The sequence below is a fragment of the Vicia villosa genome, unplaced genomic scaffold, assembly GCF_029867415.1.
Source record: "Vicia villosa cultivar HV-30 ecotype Madison, WI unplaced genomic scaffold, Vvil1.0 ctg.000958F_1_1, whole genome shotgun sequence".
NCBI classification, from domain to species: Eukaryota; Viridiplantae; Streptophyta; class Magnoliopsida; order Fabales; family Fabaceae; genus Vicia; species Vicia villosa.
The window spans coordinates 466,829-483,967 of NW_026705430.1; the positions used below are offsets into that span (position 1 = coordinate 466,829).

Genomic DNA, 17,139 nt, shown 5'->3' on the forward strand with positions numbered 1-17,139 from the left:
ACGTCCGTGACAGCAAAGCCAAAGGGTAATCTTAGCACGAGGTCTGGCTATATTATGGCACATTAAGTGGTGCTAATCAATACCAGAAGTCGAGTTTTGTATCAGGCAGTGGTAGGTTCTAGTCATGGAGAATTTTTTGCAACTAACCATACTGTCCCAGGTCTGGCGGATGGCTTCAATATCATTTTTCCTCTTCATTATGTTCTTCAAAATCCATGTGCAATTATCCTTTGTAGCTGCAGTCAATGGTTATCCAATATTTTTATTCCTTATATAATTATTAATAATGTGTCACATTTTTTCTTAATAAATAGTTTAACATATTACCGCTATTTTTTTAAACATCAAATGTCTAAATGTACAAAGAAATTGATCATAAACATATTTGTAAAAACCAAAATCACATTACAGTAAAATCTAGAATTGCATAAAATACTTGCAACTTACTAGAATTAGCATCAAAATAATCAAAATGTGGCATCTTTGAAACAAGCAAAATTAAAAACATCAAAGTCATCACTTGTCAAATTACAAAAAAGAAAAAAAATATAGTCACTCAATAACCCATGAATTTTGTGGGTTGGGTGTGGGTTTACCCATAACCCAATTATTTTGAATGAGTTTTTCATTTTTGAAAATCATATTTACCCAATAACCCAATCCAACCCACTTTTTTGAATTAGTTTGAGTAGGTTTTATTGGATTTATTGGGTTTATCCAATCCATGAGTGCGTGTGTGTGTGTATATATATATATTTATATATATATATTTATTATATATATATATATATATATATATATATATATATATATATATATATATATATATATATATATATATATATATATATATATATATATATATATATATATATATATATATATATATATATATATATATATATATATATATATATACACGGCCAGTCTTTCGATTTTTTTTGCTAAATATGTTTTTATCTCTATATAATTATCAAATCTTATTTTTGTTCCTTATAAAAAAATGCATGTTTTAGCTCATATAGAATTATTATGTACGTAGTTTTATTCTCTGTCATTAAATCAATGTCTATTTTTAAATAATTATTTTGCAGATATGTTTAGAATGTTATAAAAAGTTCCTCGAAAAAATACTCAAAAGTTGATTTCTGTTGAGAATTTATAAATTTTATCACTATCTTTTAAATTTTTTAAATTCAAATTTAATTTTGTTCATTTTAAAACATTCTAAAATTTGATAGAGAAACTTTGTATAATAATTTAAACATGTATGAAAAAAATTACTTAAAAATTTAGAAGTTTAAGAATAATTAAAAAAATTTCAAAATTTTAAAAAATAAATGAAACTAAAACTATATACATAAACTTTTTTTAAGGACTAAAACATGTCAATATTTGTTAGAGACTAAAAACAAATAATATTAATAAATTAGTAGTTATACAAATAATATTAGTTAAATTGTAGTTAACAAATAATATTAATTAAATATTAAAATTAAACAAATTTATTAATAATATTAAAATTGAAAAACAATTTTAAAATATTTTCTACAAATTAAAATATTTTTATAAATATAGAATTTATTTTAATACAAAAATAAATAAAATTAAAATTCCTCTTATAGTATATTATAAGACTATTATGATAAGATTCTCACGTATCACATGACTCCAACCTTATCAAAAAGAAAATATCACATCTCCCCATCATTCATCTCATAAGATTCCATGCCAAAGTAAAATTACGTAAGTGACAACAATGCAATGATTTATCAAGAATATTCTCTTTTCAACACTCTCTTAAGCACTTAGAAAATAGGTCTCACGTAAAGTGATATGATCTACACATATTTCAGCTTAGGGGTGGTAAAACGGGCCGTGCACCGCCGGCCCGACCATCCGTCAAAAAATGGTGGGTTGAGTTAATATTTTAGGTCCACCGTCCGCCATAGTTGGCCCCGTCAAAACCTGTCGCCCGCCATAGGCCACCCCGCCAAAGCCTGTCGCCTGTCAAAACCCGTCGCTCCGTCAAAATCCTCTGTTTTTTAAGTTAATTCTACTAATTCTAATTCTTGATGGTTTTATTTTATACATTTATTTGTGAATATATGCAATATTTTTAAGTAAAATTTGTTAAAAAATGTTTTATAAAAATTGTTCTAAAAACTATGTGAAAGATCTAATTAAAATGAAAAAATCGGCGGGCAAGTCCGCCGCCTGCCAACCCACCACATTGACAGGGCGGGCTAGGTTTTATGTCCATTTCAATTTACGGGCTTGCCTGTCCCGCTCTTTTTTTCCGGGCATATGACGGAGCGGGGCTGGACGAACCGCCCGCTTTGCCACCCCTATTTCAATTAATAAAAGAGTGATTATTCGAGATAGTGTTGAAAAGAACTTGTTCTTAGCATTTCTCCTAATATAAATGTATCAAAGCTACACCTTCAACGTCATGTTTTATTTTCAAAAGTAATGTTGCTTCTGAGATAGTTAACTAGTATACCTTAATAATTAAATACTATATCTCCGATCTTAGAAATTTTTTTCTTTTAAATACATTGAATAAATAATATTTTTAGATAATATATTGTTCGAATATATTTTTTATTTAACGTATAAAAAAAGGAATATTTTCATCAGATGGATTAAGTTATTTTAGAATAACCACTAATTATTTTATGATCCAACAAAAGTACCTCCGTGCTGTTATATTTGGGGATTTGTTTTTTCTGTACCCATGCTGTTACATTTGGAGATTTGTTTTTTCTTTTCTTTATTTAGAGGTTGTTTTAAAGTTTTATGTTATAAAAATTCTGATTTATCAATAATTCTTTTAGTTATTTATTTAAAAGAGAGAAATAAATAAATGTAAAAAAATTGTAAATAATATTAATGGAAAAAGATAATTATAATAGAAAAAATTTATTATATATATATATATATATATATATATATATTAAATGACATATCATATGAAAATGTCTTATTTATATGAGAATTATGAGAATAAAAATTAACCATTAAATTTATATTTAATAATTGAGATTAAAAAATATTTTGAAACTTTGATTAATGATTTCTCTTTCCTCTTAATGACACATAATTTAGTGAAACAATATATTAAAAAATAAGAAAAAAATTATTTTGTAAATATACTAAATAATTAATATAAATGGGCTCCAATATATTTTTTTATTCAATAAATTCTAATAATTATTTTTTTTTCTTATTTAAAATCAGAGGAAGAATATTAAATTTTTATGGAAATTTGTGTTTTTTAATTGGGGATGAGAATATTTTACTTTTTATTAATAGTTATTTTACTTAAAAACTTTTTTACTTTTTAGAGAAATGTCTTATATATAGAAAACATTTTGCAATAGTGAATATTCGAATTTTCAACATCTTATTTATTTTTTTAAATGTTAAATTTTACTATTAAGCTATTTTTTTCAAATTAGACTCTTTACAATTTGTGTGCTTTAACCTCTTTTGAAATAATAATAATAATCATATTAAATTTAAATTTTTATTATAGCTTTCATATAATAAATGACAAGGAGCATTAAGAGTTAAGAGTGTTTGTAATATATATTTAGATTAGTTGTAGAACAAAAGAATTAATTCAATTCAAATTTATAATCACTCTAGGTTTTGAATGACTAATTTAATCTTTTATCAAATTAAATTTATTGTGATTTAATTTATATATGTTTTAATATTTAAATTAATAAATTTTTATTATTTTTATCAATTTTAAAAAGATGCAATAAATATATATATTTGAGTCTACATATAATATATAATAGGGTTTAAATTATTTTTTTTTAAATTGTCATAATTCATTGTATTAAAAATAATAATAATAAATAGACTAAATGAATCTAATAAGAAGTATTACAAAAAAAAAATTAACAATTAACAAATAAGAAATTCATGTAATATAAATAAGCAAAAAGCCTAATTTTAACTTTCATATTTTATCTAATTTATTAGCCTAATTGTTGAACAAGATAACCTATTAAATTAGTGAGAACATGACCAAATTAATAAAAAAAGACAAAACGGCATAATTAAATTTATTAGACATTATAATTATTTTATTATTTAGCTTATTTTACAATTAAATTTTAAAATTTATTAGAATTTATATTTTATATTATTTTTTATTTATGATGACTATGTTTAGAATCTAAATATAAAAAAATAAATTTGTGAAATTATAATATTTTGAACTTTTGTAACTGTCACAATTTTTTTAGAGACATAGTCATTCGATTCAACTGAATTATTTAACCGAATTATTTAACTCAATTATAATAATTATATAGTTTGTTATATAAGCCAATTTATTTAACCGAATTATTTAATTTACTTATGTGTTTCGATCAGTAACTCAATAGTTCGATCAATAAATATTAATTCAATATCTTTACCAGTTTAATGACAAATTCAATTTTTAAAACATACTAGATATAAACTTTGAAATGATAGTAGGTAATCATAGTTAAAAAATTAATATTAAAAAGGGTTGGTCGTCCAAGTTCTTTCTATTGTCCCGTGACAACTTTGTAAGCTTTCAAAATCTTATTTGATTATTACTACACATATGTCCTTTTTACTAATCCATATTTATTGTGCAGACTTTTTTGTTTATTATAGTCTTACAACAACTTCCTTAACCATTTTTTATGACATCCCTTTGGACATAATTTTCTCACTCTTTTTAAATGTTTTTTTTTTTATTTCTTAGAAGATATGAAGCAGTAAAGGATTCAATTCAATAATACGAAAATTAAAACTATTTGATTTTGAAATAGGAGACTATAATTGTGATTAAAGTATATAATTTTAATAAAAACTAAAAATATTAATACTTTTATTAAAAATATTATGAAAATAATCACTTGCACTAATTTACCAAATTCATTCAAATAAAAAAATGATAACAAAAATAATGATTTATTAAAACAATAAAGTAATCTATATACATATTTAAATATTTAATAGGTATAATTACATATGGATTTTTTAGTTATTTTTTATAATAGACTGACCTTTAAGTTTTTTTTTAACAACTCGATATTTAAGATTTTTTTTTTTTAACAAATTTGATTCTTAAAGTTAACAAACATGTGCACTGTTATTTTTTTTAAATTTTTTTTTATTAAACCAATCACCAAAAACATTTAAAGCAGTATCAAAATACATAAAATAGCATCTTAAATACATAAAATAGCGTCTAAAATTTATAAAATAAAATTTTAATTCAATATTTTTATTAATTTAAAAGAACAAGTTGTTAAAAAAAACTTAATTGACTAATTTATTAAAAAAAAAAACTTAAAGAACCCTAGTATAATTTTACCTATTTAATAATAATATCATATTAAAAATAGAATTTTCCTAAAAAATAATAATAATATTCCATTTTATACTCTTCACCATTTGAAAATTCATGAACCATTGTGTGTAAAAGATATATATCAACGTCACCTTGTCGTGTTCCTCAAAACTTGGCATATATATATTGTCTGTCTCTATCTCAAACTTTGCCTATATAAGAACAACATCAGCATAAAATATTTTCATCTCATTCTCATTTTATGAACTTTATTACAACACTTAGAAAATCTCAGCTTAAACCTTCTCGTATATTCAACTCCATCATCAACTATAGTTTCAGAGAAATGGGTTCTAATAGCAACAATTTGGAGTTTTTGAAAGAGATTGGTTTGGGTGCAAATAACATCGGTTCTTTCATCAATGGTCAGTGGAAAGCCAACGGTCCAACTATTCAGTCTGTCAACCCTTCCACCAATCAGGTTACTTACTTTCTCACTCTTTCTTTTTTTTTTGTTTGAAAAGTGTTTGCATGCATGAAAGAGCTGTTGAACTGAGTGCTGAATGCAAGTTGAATGGTTTTGAGTTTGAGGTTGGTTGATGATTGTAATGATTGTGCATGTGCATGTGCATGTTTGGATTTGTGGTGAATTTTGCTAGATCTTGGTTTATGGAGATTTTGGCTTTTATGTTTATGTGTCTGATTATTGTTTCGTTTGAATTTAGGTTATTGCTTCTGTGACTGAAGCAACTTTGGATGATTATGAAGAGGGGTTGAGAGCTAGCACTGAAGCAGCTAAGACATGGAGAAATGTGAGTTTTTATTTTTTAATTTTTTTTATTTTTGCGAATTCTCGATAGACCGATAGTTCATACTGAATATCGGTGCACTCGAGTCGAAACTAAATGAGAATGAACTTGTGATGTTTTGACAGATTCCGGCACCGAAAAGAGGTGAGATTGTAAGACAGATTGGGGAAGCATTGAGGGCTAAGTTGGATCCACTTGGTAGGTTGGTGGCTCTTGAGATGGGCAAAATTCTTGCAGAAGGAATTGGTGAGGTTCAGGTATGTACAATCTCTTCATTCTGCAAATTATTGGCTGGAATTGATTATCTGTTGAAATTCATGGAAACAATTGTAATCTTTCGTATTATTTACTACAGGAAATTATTGATATGTGTGATTATTCTGTTGGGCTGAGCCGACAACTGAATGGATCGATTATCCCATCAGAACGTAAGTTTCTTTACTTATGTTTTGATGCTAATTTCTTTCCAGATTGTTTTGGTTCTGAGTTAATTTTTTCGTCTGTACAGGTCCAGAGCATATGATGTTTGAGGTTTGATATTAAACCATGATTATTCTGTTATTCGGTTACCATTTTATCATAGAGGCTTAATAATGAAATTTTACTATGTGATCTTACACTACAGGTATGGAACCCTCTAGGAATTGTTGGTGTAATCACTGCTTTCAATTTTCCATGTGCTGTACTAGGTATGCTTTTTGTTGTTCTATCTCAACACTCGCAGTGATAAACTTCTAAACATATTATAGCCTGATCATATATGTTTTGTCATAGGATGGAATGCTTGCGTTGCACTAGTCGGTGGTAACACTGTTGTTTGGTAAGTTCACATATCACTGAGTATGTGTGTGCGTTTTTATGCACCAAATGACTTTTATGCAAATCCTTGTGAACTTTTTGTGATATATTGTCAGCTTCTGTAGTGTGTTTCAATTTTTTCTTATCACCACACAAATTACAGGAAGGGAGCTCCAACTACTCCATTGGTAACTGTTGCTGTGACAAAGCTAATTGCTGAAGTTCTCGAGAGAAACAAATTACCCGGAGCAATATTTACTGCTCTCTGTGGAGGTGCTGATATTGGTAACGCAATATCGAAAGACCCTCGCATTCCTTTGGTTTCATTTACTGGAAGCTCACAGGTATTTCTTTGTTTGCTTTAGTATAGTTTGTTGATTACAGTCTATACTACTGAGCTGATAATGATGGGTTCTTATTATAGGTGGGCGCAATAGTTCAGCGAACAGTGAGTGAAAGATTTGGCAAACCCTTACTTGAGTTAAGTGGTAACAATGCAATTATAGTCATGGATGATGCGGATCTCACACTGGCCGTACGCTCCATTTTCTTTGCAGCTGTCGGTACTGCTGGCCAGCGTTGTACAACCTGCCGTAGACTGGTAATGAAACCAATTTTGGAAAATTGAATCCACAATTTGAATGTATGATTTTGATAAAGTATTTAGTATTCATTCGAGCTGTGTTGTTTTGCAGTATCTGCATGAGAATATATATGACAACGTGCTCGAGCAACTTAGCGCACTCTACAAACAAGTCAAAATTGGGAATCCTCTGGAGGAAGGAACTCTAATTGGGCCTCTGCATACTCGTTCTGCCGTGGAAAATTTCAGGAATGGTATTTCTGCAATAAAATCTCAAGGAGGGAAGATTGTGACAGGGGGATCTGTATTACAGTCCTCAGGAAACTTTGTCGAGCCAACAATTGTTGAGATTTCTGCAGATGCTCCTGTAGTTAAAGAAGAACTATTTGCTCCAGTTCTCTATGTTGTGAAATTTAAGGTAGTATAGTATCTATACATATCTTCTATTCTATTGAACTTTTTTCCGTATGAATTTTGTATCTGAATGCATTTCACGAATTTTCTACAGACTCTTGAAGAAGCAATTGCCTTGAACAATGCCGTACCTCAGGGATTGAGTAGTTCTATATTCACACAAAAGCCTGCTACTATATTCAAATGGATAGGGTAAGTATTCTTACTTTGGCTCAAGCACTTGAGGACTAACCGAAACCCTTAAAAGACGTTTGTGGTAATTTTAAACCGTACAAGTAAATATATTTTGGATTTTCATGGTTGTGATTGTTGTGTAGGCCAAGTGGAAGTGATTGTGGTATTGTAAATGTGAACATACCAACAAATGGAGCTGAGATCGGAGGTGCCTTTGGTGGAGAAAAATCAACCGGTGGTGGTCGTGAAGCTGGAAGTGACTCGTGGAAGCAATACATGCGCCGTTCTACATGGTAAGTCTTAGTTAAGTTTAAGATGATGCAAATATATCTTATTTTTCTGTGCATGCTCTTTAAAGCTATTGTGATTGTTGTTTTGTGCAGTACCCTCAATTATGGAAGTGAATTGCCATTAGCACAGGGAATCAACTTTGGCTCTAGGTTGTAATTTTGAAGTTTGGTATGACATGAGTTCAAATGGTTTGCAACACTCTCAGATGCAATTTTGAAGTTTGGTTGTCATGAATTCAAATGGTTGTTTCAACAAGATATGTTGTAGAAGTGGGACCTTGATGTCTGAGATGTAATAAACAAATGTCCAATATATTGAATATTTGTATTCTTGTTTCCCAATAAAAAAATTGAGTTTGAGTTTTAAAAAAAGTGTTTTAGACACTCTTGAATCTACTTCTAAGAAGCCTACTGTAATTCAATATCATCCTAATCTGTTTTTATTCAATTACATGAGGACCTTATTCTTTAGTCTAACACCTGCAATACCATGTTTTATCATGATCAACAAGGCCTGTTACTTATGCATTTCTGATTTCCTTTAAATTTCTTTGAATTTCATCAAGAATAAATTAGGAAAAGCTGCCATCTTCATTAGATAAATAGGAATGATCTCCCTAACATTTTTAGTCAAAGTAACCTGACTTGCAAAGGAAAGATGAATAGCTTTCCAAGCCATAAGCTTAGTGATAACTTAATCAATGACATATTGATAATCACTTCTTTTTGGTGCTCTCCATGTCAAGGGAATGTCAAGATATCTACATAGATCTAAACTTCCTTAAAACCAAATAACTGCATCAAACAATCACACGTTTTGTGTGTGAAGAAGATATACATTATTTAATTTAATTTTGATGAAGACAAAGATTATCAAAGAAGAAAAAGCTTTAAGAGTTTAATGACAAGTGTTAAGTTAATCAAGAAGGTGAAAAAATATATATAATTGACCATGATTAAGATACTCATTGCAATTCATGTTATATTACTTTAAAATGCTCAGAAATCCATCTCACACTTTATCTAAAATCTTCTTACATCATTATGCATTAAAACACACGAAGCCTAGCTATAGAAAGCTGCATTTTTCAATTCTGGTTTTGTCGTAATCAATTAGAGCAAAGTCGTAATCGATTATGAATGTTCAAAATTCAAATTTTATGAAACGTTACAAAGTCGTAATCAATTACAGTTAAGTCGTAGTAGATTACATGTTCAAAATTTGCACATTTTCACAAAACAATGTATGTAAAACATTGCAAGGCTTCATGTCATACATATTCATAAAGAGGTGTCTAAGGATGTATATAAGGCACTATATATCAGAAAAAAATTCACCTATTTCAAAAATCATTTTCAGACTACTGCGGAAAATACCTACCATGACGGTTGAAAAAGGGATACAACCATGTCAGACCAACCGTTGTGTGGTAAGTCGTGATTGTATGTATGTATGATGTTTTCCACCACAAGCGTATGACCGTTGTGATAAACTAGGTAGTCCATCTTATATCACAGCAGTCAAAGTAAACAATTGTGGTGATAAAAAGAGAAATGGCACGAGTTCGATACCCATTGATTGTATGCTTATTTATTTTTCCGCTATTTCTATAACAATGGTTAGTATAATAACTGAAATTCTAGCACTTTAAAGCAAAACATGTTAATACTGATGTCCCAACATCAGAACACAATGTCAAGACAGATGTTATCACATCTGCTGACTAACATAACAAGATAACAGACTGTAAAATATGCAGAAATAAAATATAGAATGATATTTCACACAGTCAATTGTTAACTCAGTTTGGTGCAACGTCGCCTACTCTAGGGGCTACCAAGCCAGGAATGAAATTCACTATAACACTATTAGTTCAAAGTCTAAACAATCACAGTTTATAAATTATCGCCTAATCACTACCTTGTGCAACTTCTACCTAGGAACCTTCTAGATATGAGATCTCCCTCTCACTTCCCATAACCGCCTCAGTGATAAAACCAGTCACAAACTAGTGACAATATCAAAACAACCAAATAGAAGATTACACTTTGTTTACTGTAGAACTTGGTGAACAACCGCTAGTCCTCCCAAAGCCTACAAACTATGGGTTACTCGCAGGATCAACTAGTTGATCCTAAGACACGTTCCAATGAAAATAAAGTTTGACTTGTTCAATTAAACCTACAATCTGACTCTAAGAGAAACGGTTTCCTACAAAGAGTTTGAACAAGCAGTTTTCCACAAAAGATGTTAGCGTTATCGACTGAAGGTAACTCGTGACCGACAAACCACTATAATACTTAACAAAAATACACAACGAATGTATCTTTAGTGAGTTCTATCATCGTAATAAAACCACTATCACTATTGTAAACAATAACGTGAAAAGATAATGCAAATGTAAAAGAAATTAAAACAAAGTGTTCAAAAGGAACGATTGAAAAATATGAAAATTGCATTGAAGTAGAAAATGGTAATTCACGTACATTAGCACTCTTGAAACTCTTTGTTTCCTCGCGTTGGGAATGTTAAGTTCTTACAAGTGATTTAGTACAAGTGAACACCTGGAGCCCTTTGTGGGATCTTCTATTTATAATACAATAAAATAACTGCCTATATGTTACAGAACTACAAAGTAACTGCCTATAAGCCAAACGACTAGCTGCACGATCCTAAGTAACCGTTCCTTATGTTTCTGACGCTCATTTTAGGAGCCAAGCCTTTGCTAACCGCTGGAGTTTGAATTTCAAATTAGCCCGCTCAAGTCTTCTTTTTGACGTTATCCTCTAGCGTAAACATAATCATAAATTCTTCTAAGTCTTAACTTTCCATATGGTCGACAAAACAAGTATCAACGCATTTTCCGGTTGTGTCGACTTTCCTTGTTTGAACTCTTCTTCATCTTTCTAAACTCCCTTATAGATCCACTTTGTAGGGCTCCAACCCTTGATCTGTGGGACTTTTCCATCAATTGCGCCATCAACATATCTCACTATATTTTTGCACTAACATGCTTCCAATACAAAAATAACTCAGATTTTCGTTAAAGCTTTTTTACCGAGAACAATAACTTGACACATAAACTACTCTTTGCTTCAAAGCTTCTAAGTGATTGGCAGGTAACAATCAGTCTACCTCCCTCAATATATCAAAAGATACAAGGGTGACTTACAAAAACACAAGAGACTCTAAAAACTTAAGACTCTAGACTTCCCCTAATTATACACATTTGTGAAAGCTTGATTACATTAGGTTTAGGTTTCTCTTTAAATACTCCTCAGCAGTTCATGGGCTTCGAAATCTTCAGCCTAATATTACTTAATCCACAAGCTGAGGGTTGCACCAATTATGCAGAAAAATATCCTTAATTCTTGGAACAAAACATCAAGTTTCCTAAATTGTCTCATCATTCAATTTTAAAAACTTATGTATAGTTGGAGATCAAATCACTTGTTCCAGATTAAATCTTCCTGACCTGTAAAAATAAGTGAGATATATCTAAAAGGAATCTAACAGAATCAAATAAAATTTGTCAAGAATAAAACAGTTTGTACTGATGTTCTGGTACAGCATGTCACAACATCTGTCAGAACATTTGTCTTCAATGAACTTGACCAGCATTATATGACATCTTCCATAACATCTTGTTGTGAACCATATTTTAGCAAAATTGTTGTCAATCCTAAAACTATGGTACTAACAATCTCCTCCTTTGGCAAATTTTGGCTAAAACAACCTTTGCACAAGAAATCTGGAGAGAGGAATAAAACCACAAACAAAAACACAAGCTACATGAAAACATGTAAACTTTGTGCAAACTGCAAACATTAAATATATCAGAGATAACATGTAGTTTCAAATCAGACAGGTTCAGTACTCCCTCTGTCACACATAACCATTTCACCCCCTCAAAGAGAAAACCCAGATCACCAAATAATCCAACCTGAAATATCCAAATTCACACAATAGAGGCACATAGAGCAGAAACCTATCAAATAACTCAACCAAGGTTCTCCATAAACCACAACAGGAAGGATGTTAAAACATTTGGTAAGACATCCTGCACACAACCACATCAATAATAGCAGGAGAAGCAAAAACACAAACACAACCAACACATGACAGACAATCATGCCCCCCTAAATATTCGCATACAACAAGCAATCACAATAGACTACTCTATCCTAAGCAGTAGTATAGCCCTATCATTCATCAACATGTCAAGACATGTGACATGACAACACTATTTACTCCAAAAAAAAAACAATCAAAACACTAACACTTTACTTCCTCTTTTTAGCCAAAAATTAACAAAAATAAAGTAAATGTATAAATAAAGTTGGAAGCACACACTAGCAATAGTATCAAACAAAAATATTTTCATCATTTTTTGTTTCAAATATTATATATATATATATATATATATATTAAACAAACAAAAAAAAACTATCCAATCCTTCCACCTAAGTCAATGAAATTGACTCAATCTTCATCAGCATCTGAGTCTGAGTCATGTAATTGATCATGATTTTTCTTGAAGGACTTCATCTTTGTCACAGACTTCTTCCTTATCACTGATGGTCCAGTATATGATCCAACATATGTTACAACATTGGACTCAACCTTCTTTGGATAAGTACTCTTGTCCTTCTTGGCTTCCAACACATGAATATTTTTAGCATCATCATTTTTGGTAGATTGGTTCATGTTGAAACGCAGCTTGTGAGGAGGGTGAGGCAGTAAGGTATTAATTAAAAGGATAGTTACCTTGTTTGTAAAGATATCTTGCTTGTAACGATAGACCAGACAATGAGAGCGTTTTAGAAGAAAGTGTAATTATACTTATTAACAGTGCACCACTCACCATAGGAGAGAGAGACACACACACACACACACTCTTGTTCCTCTTTCTCTCTTTCCAAGTCTTGACTACTGGAAATGTTATAACATTTGAAATGAAATTCTCTATGTCATTGAAAAATGATTCTCCTTAAATTGCACACATCACTAGATGAAGGAAGAAGAAATATTGTTGGCAAGCCTCCCAGTCAGTGATTGCTATGATTCTTCAGCAGTACAAATTCTCAAAACACCCCTCAAATTCTTAATCAATGATTTGGATTGGAATTTTTTTAATATCTAGCTTATCACAATACAATGTCATGACATTCTATTTGACATTGTATTCCTTTTAGAATCCAACTCAATTGAGAATAACAACTTCCTTCGGCATTATGCCTAACCTTTGTGGTAGACCAGGATTAACTTATAGCTGATCCAAGAGACAAAAATTGTTTCTCAAGAAAAAACATCCTCCATCAATACTATCTCCATCAGACTTGGCCAATAATTTTACTCTAAAATTCACTATAATTAGATGAATTGATAAAGGCCTTTGAAGACTTCAAAAAAAAAGAATTTTCTTTGCTCAATTTCACCCAGGGCATTTAAACAATCATCAACAGCCACATAGACAAGCCTTTGTTCACCAAGACTCCCACCTTATATTAACCTCATTAGTCCCATAATAGGAAGTTCTAGAACTTGGGCAGTAGTTTGATGTTGCCACTTTTGGTGTGACATCTGGACTTCATCTTCTTTTGATCATTAAGCATGTGGATGAGAAAGTGATTTCTTATGGTATCACCAAGCAACCACAAAAATTTGGACCTAAATCCCTCATTAGGACTTTATTCATCTCATTAGTGACCAACCATTCTTCTTTAATGAAATTTACCTTCACACTTTGATCACACAATTGACTTATGTTTATCACAATAGTCATCATACCTTTAGCAAGAAGAACATCATCAAGACTAGGAAACCTTGTACAATTCAGTTTCTCAACCCCCTTAACTTCACCTTTAGCATAATCACCAAGGTAACATAGTTGGAACAGTGAGACTTAAAGTCCTCCAGAAACACCTTTACTCCAGTCATGTGTCTGGAAAAGCCAATGTCAAAGAAAATATACTAATCTTCTTTTGCTAAAAACTCTAAGAGAGATATGAGTAATAAGATAATTAGCACCTTCCTTGAGTTTTAACCATTACTTGGTCAACCTTAGGTTGAGCTTTACCTTTGGAATAGCCATACAACTTGAAACAAAGTGACCTGATATGATAAACTTTTAACATAAAAGTGGCATTTCCAGTGCAAGCTCCTGCCATTAGCTTGAGAATTATTGTAACACCCCGAATCTACCCGATAAATTATACGGAAAAATCAGAGTATAAATTTCAAACAAGTTCATTTGAGGTATCACACATTCTTCATTTCAAAACATTTACGGCTTACTTGCCTTCATATAGATGTATAGCACATGAATTTAAAACGATAATCAAATCATTACTAAAAACCACTTGGTAACTTCAAGTTACAAATTAAACCAAAACCAAATAAAATTCAGCAATTAAAACAACAATAAAAACGATCGTTTTGTCCCCCCCCCCCCGAGTGCTACGTATCAGAGCGACAACCGACTCAACTCACATCGGCTAAATCTTCACTCACTAGCGTCACCTGCACGTTACCAATATAAAGGCAACGGCGAAAATAAGCAAAGGGTGAGATATCAAACAATATAAATAAAGTCATGATAAAAAGTATATTACGGTTCAAGTCATAATATATATCTCAAGTTTCAATTCCAACCAACCAATTCAAAATCAAAATCACATAATCACGCACAACGTCGCAATAAAACAAATGAATGAGACACGACTAATACATCATGCATGTGGTACCCATGGCTTCAGCCCCCATCGCCAATTTCTAATAAATAGAGGCATTAAAAACAGGCATAAGCCTTCGTTGCTGTTTTGCCAATCCAGTCTGTCGCTACAACATGCAACTCATGAGACACTATGAAATGCAACGAATCACAATCAATCACAAAACAATGTCGCATAAGGCATTCGCCGACGTCGCCAAAATATATCAATCATTATTGATAATTACTCACCACATTAATTTCCGGCAACATCACAAAATTCGCAATAGTACAATATACACATTACGGCATAACATCGCCAAAACATCGCCAATTTACGGATACCGAATCAATTTACGGACTCCCCGAATATTATCCTAACCGCCATATATTTTTCGCCTAATATTTATTTTCTGTTCACTAATTATTTTATTCACTTTCTGTTATTGACATTACCAAATTAAGTTCTCTGTTAGTTACACAACTTTGTTTTCCTGATATTATTCTGTTCCATAACCACTGCTATTGTTACGAAATATCATATAAATTAGCTAGTGACTACAGTTCCACATTCTGCTACTGTTTCTAAATGTCCAACTAGTTATTTTTGGTTTCACTGAGTACATGAGCCATTACTCATTCCCACTAAATTAATCCTACTGATAATTCTTATTAAGTTCTCTGCTAACTAGTGAATCCGTTATTTTCCTACTGTTAAATTATCTCTGCTATAAGCATATATTAGTTAACTCTGATAAATATAGTTTCACTAACTTAGTTAAATAGATATAACTAATTATTAATATACTACTTATTATCATTACTAGGATTATCATTATGATTATCATATAGTATATCTATTAGTATACTACCTACTGTTAATGAAATATTCATGTTTACGCTACATAGTAGTAACATGCATACTACTTGTTTTCTACCAGTATAATAATTCATGTGTAAGCCAAAATTTATTATTTCAATGACAAAACAAAAGTAACATGTGATGTTGGGACCATCGTCCCCTAGGTGTATCACCGTCCCACATAAAAAGAAAAAAAGACTTCCTAAGAGCAAAAGGGCGCCCGTCCCAACATGAGGGCCGCTTGCCACAACCAAAGTGGGTTCTCCCACTCCTACCTTGGGGACGCCCGTCCCACTCCAACGTGGCCCCCGTCCCTACAATTTCTTCTTCTCATAATCTATCCTTATTCCGGTCTCAAATTTATCCGAACAGAAATTCACCAACATCACAATTCATCATCATCACAGACATCTATTCATATCATTGATCCCAAATTCAAATTTATTCAAATTATCACAGAGTCAATTACTAATCACATAGCAACATAATTTTCACACAAATTCTAGACATCAATTTTTAGCAAATTCACGGAACAACTAATAGCACGCAAAGAGATACTAAAATTCCCTAAGCCCCACATACGATCTATCATGTCCCTGTTAATAGAGCAAGAACCCCACCCTTACCTTTGGATCGAAGGTTTCTCTAATTCGTCCCGATCGAAAATCCCCAAAATCTCTTCCTCACGTGTGCACTGCTACTCTCCTATTTTCTTCCTCTTCTGCTACTTGTTCTTCTAATTGGTGTTGTGACTCAATGTTTCTAAACCTAGTATAATATCTCACTAATATTCAATTTGGTCCACCTCTCTCATAACACACGTGCATAGCACCCAGCCCAACTACTTATTTTATTAAAACTCTCAATTTACTCGTTAACTCTTATTTTACGATCTAATTTAATTTGCTCTGGAAATTCCCAAAATAATACACGACACTCTAATAATATTTCTAATACTAAAAATATTAAAAATCTCAATTAGTTATCGATCCGCTATCCCGAACTAATACCGACTAAATCATCCCAAAATACGAAAAATTTCACTAAACACTCCAAACGTCTAAATTAAGCGAATAATCGAATTTTTGGGCGTTACAATTATGATATCTGGCACGATGTTGAGACATTTTGTTGGACATCATTGACTCAGCT

At 31.1% G+C, this 17,139-nt stretch overlaps 1 protein-coding gene across 1 annotated transcript; it reads left to right on the top strand.

The window, feature by feature from the left end:
• Positions 1–5,606: 5,606 nt before the first annotated feature.
• LOC131632545 (aldehyde dehydrogenase family 7 member A1-like) lies at positions 5,607–8,863 on the top strand. Its single transcript, XM_058903285.1, has 13 exons — positions 5,607–5,825; positions 6,070–6,156; positions 6,279–6,410; positions 6,509–6,581; positions 6,662–6,684; positions 6,779–6,842; positions 6,928–6,973; positions 7,115–7,295; positions 7,376–7,552; positions 7,647–7,952; positions 8,043–8,140; positions 8,266–8,415; positions 8,506–8,863. The coding sequence occupies exons 1-13, from the start codon at positions 5,607–5,609 to the stop codon at positions 8,567–8,569; spliced, it is 1,620 nt and encodes a 539-aa protein (XP_058759268.1). The 3' UTR covers positions 8,570–8,863.
• Positions 8,864–17,139: the final 8,276 nt, after the last annotated feature.

Coding starts and splice junctions, on each gene's coding strand:
- LOC131632545 (XM_058903285.1), top strand. CDS start 5,607: ATGAACTTTATTACAACACTTAGAAAATCTCAGCTTAAACCTTCTCGT. Junction 6,157..6,278: donor CAGCTAAGACATGGAGAAAT/GTGAGTTTTTAT, acceptor ATGTTTTGACAG/ATTCCGGCACCGAAAAGAGG. Junction 6,582..6,661: donor ATCGATTATCCCATCAGAAC/GTAAGTTTCTTT, acceptor TCGTCTGTACAG/GTCCAGAGCATATGATGTTT.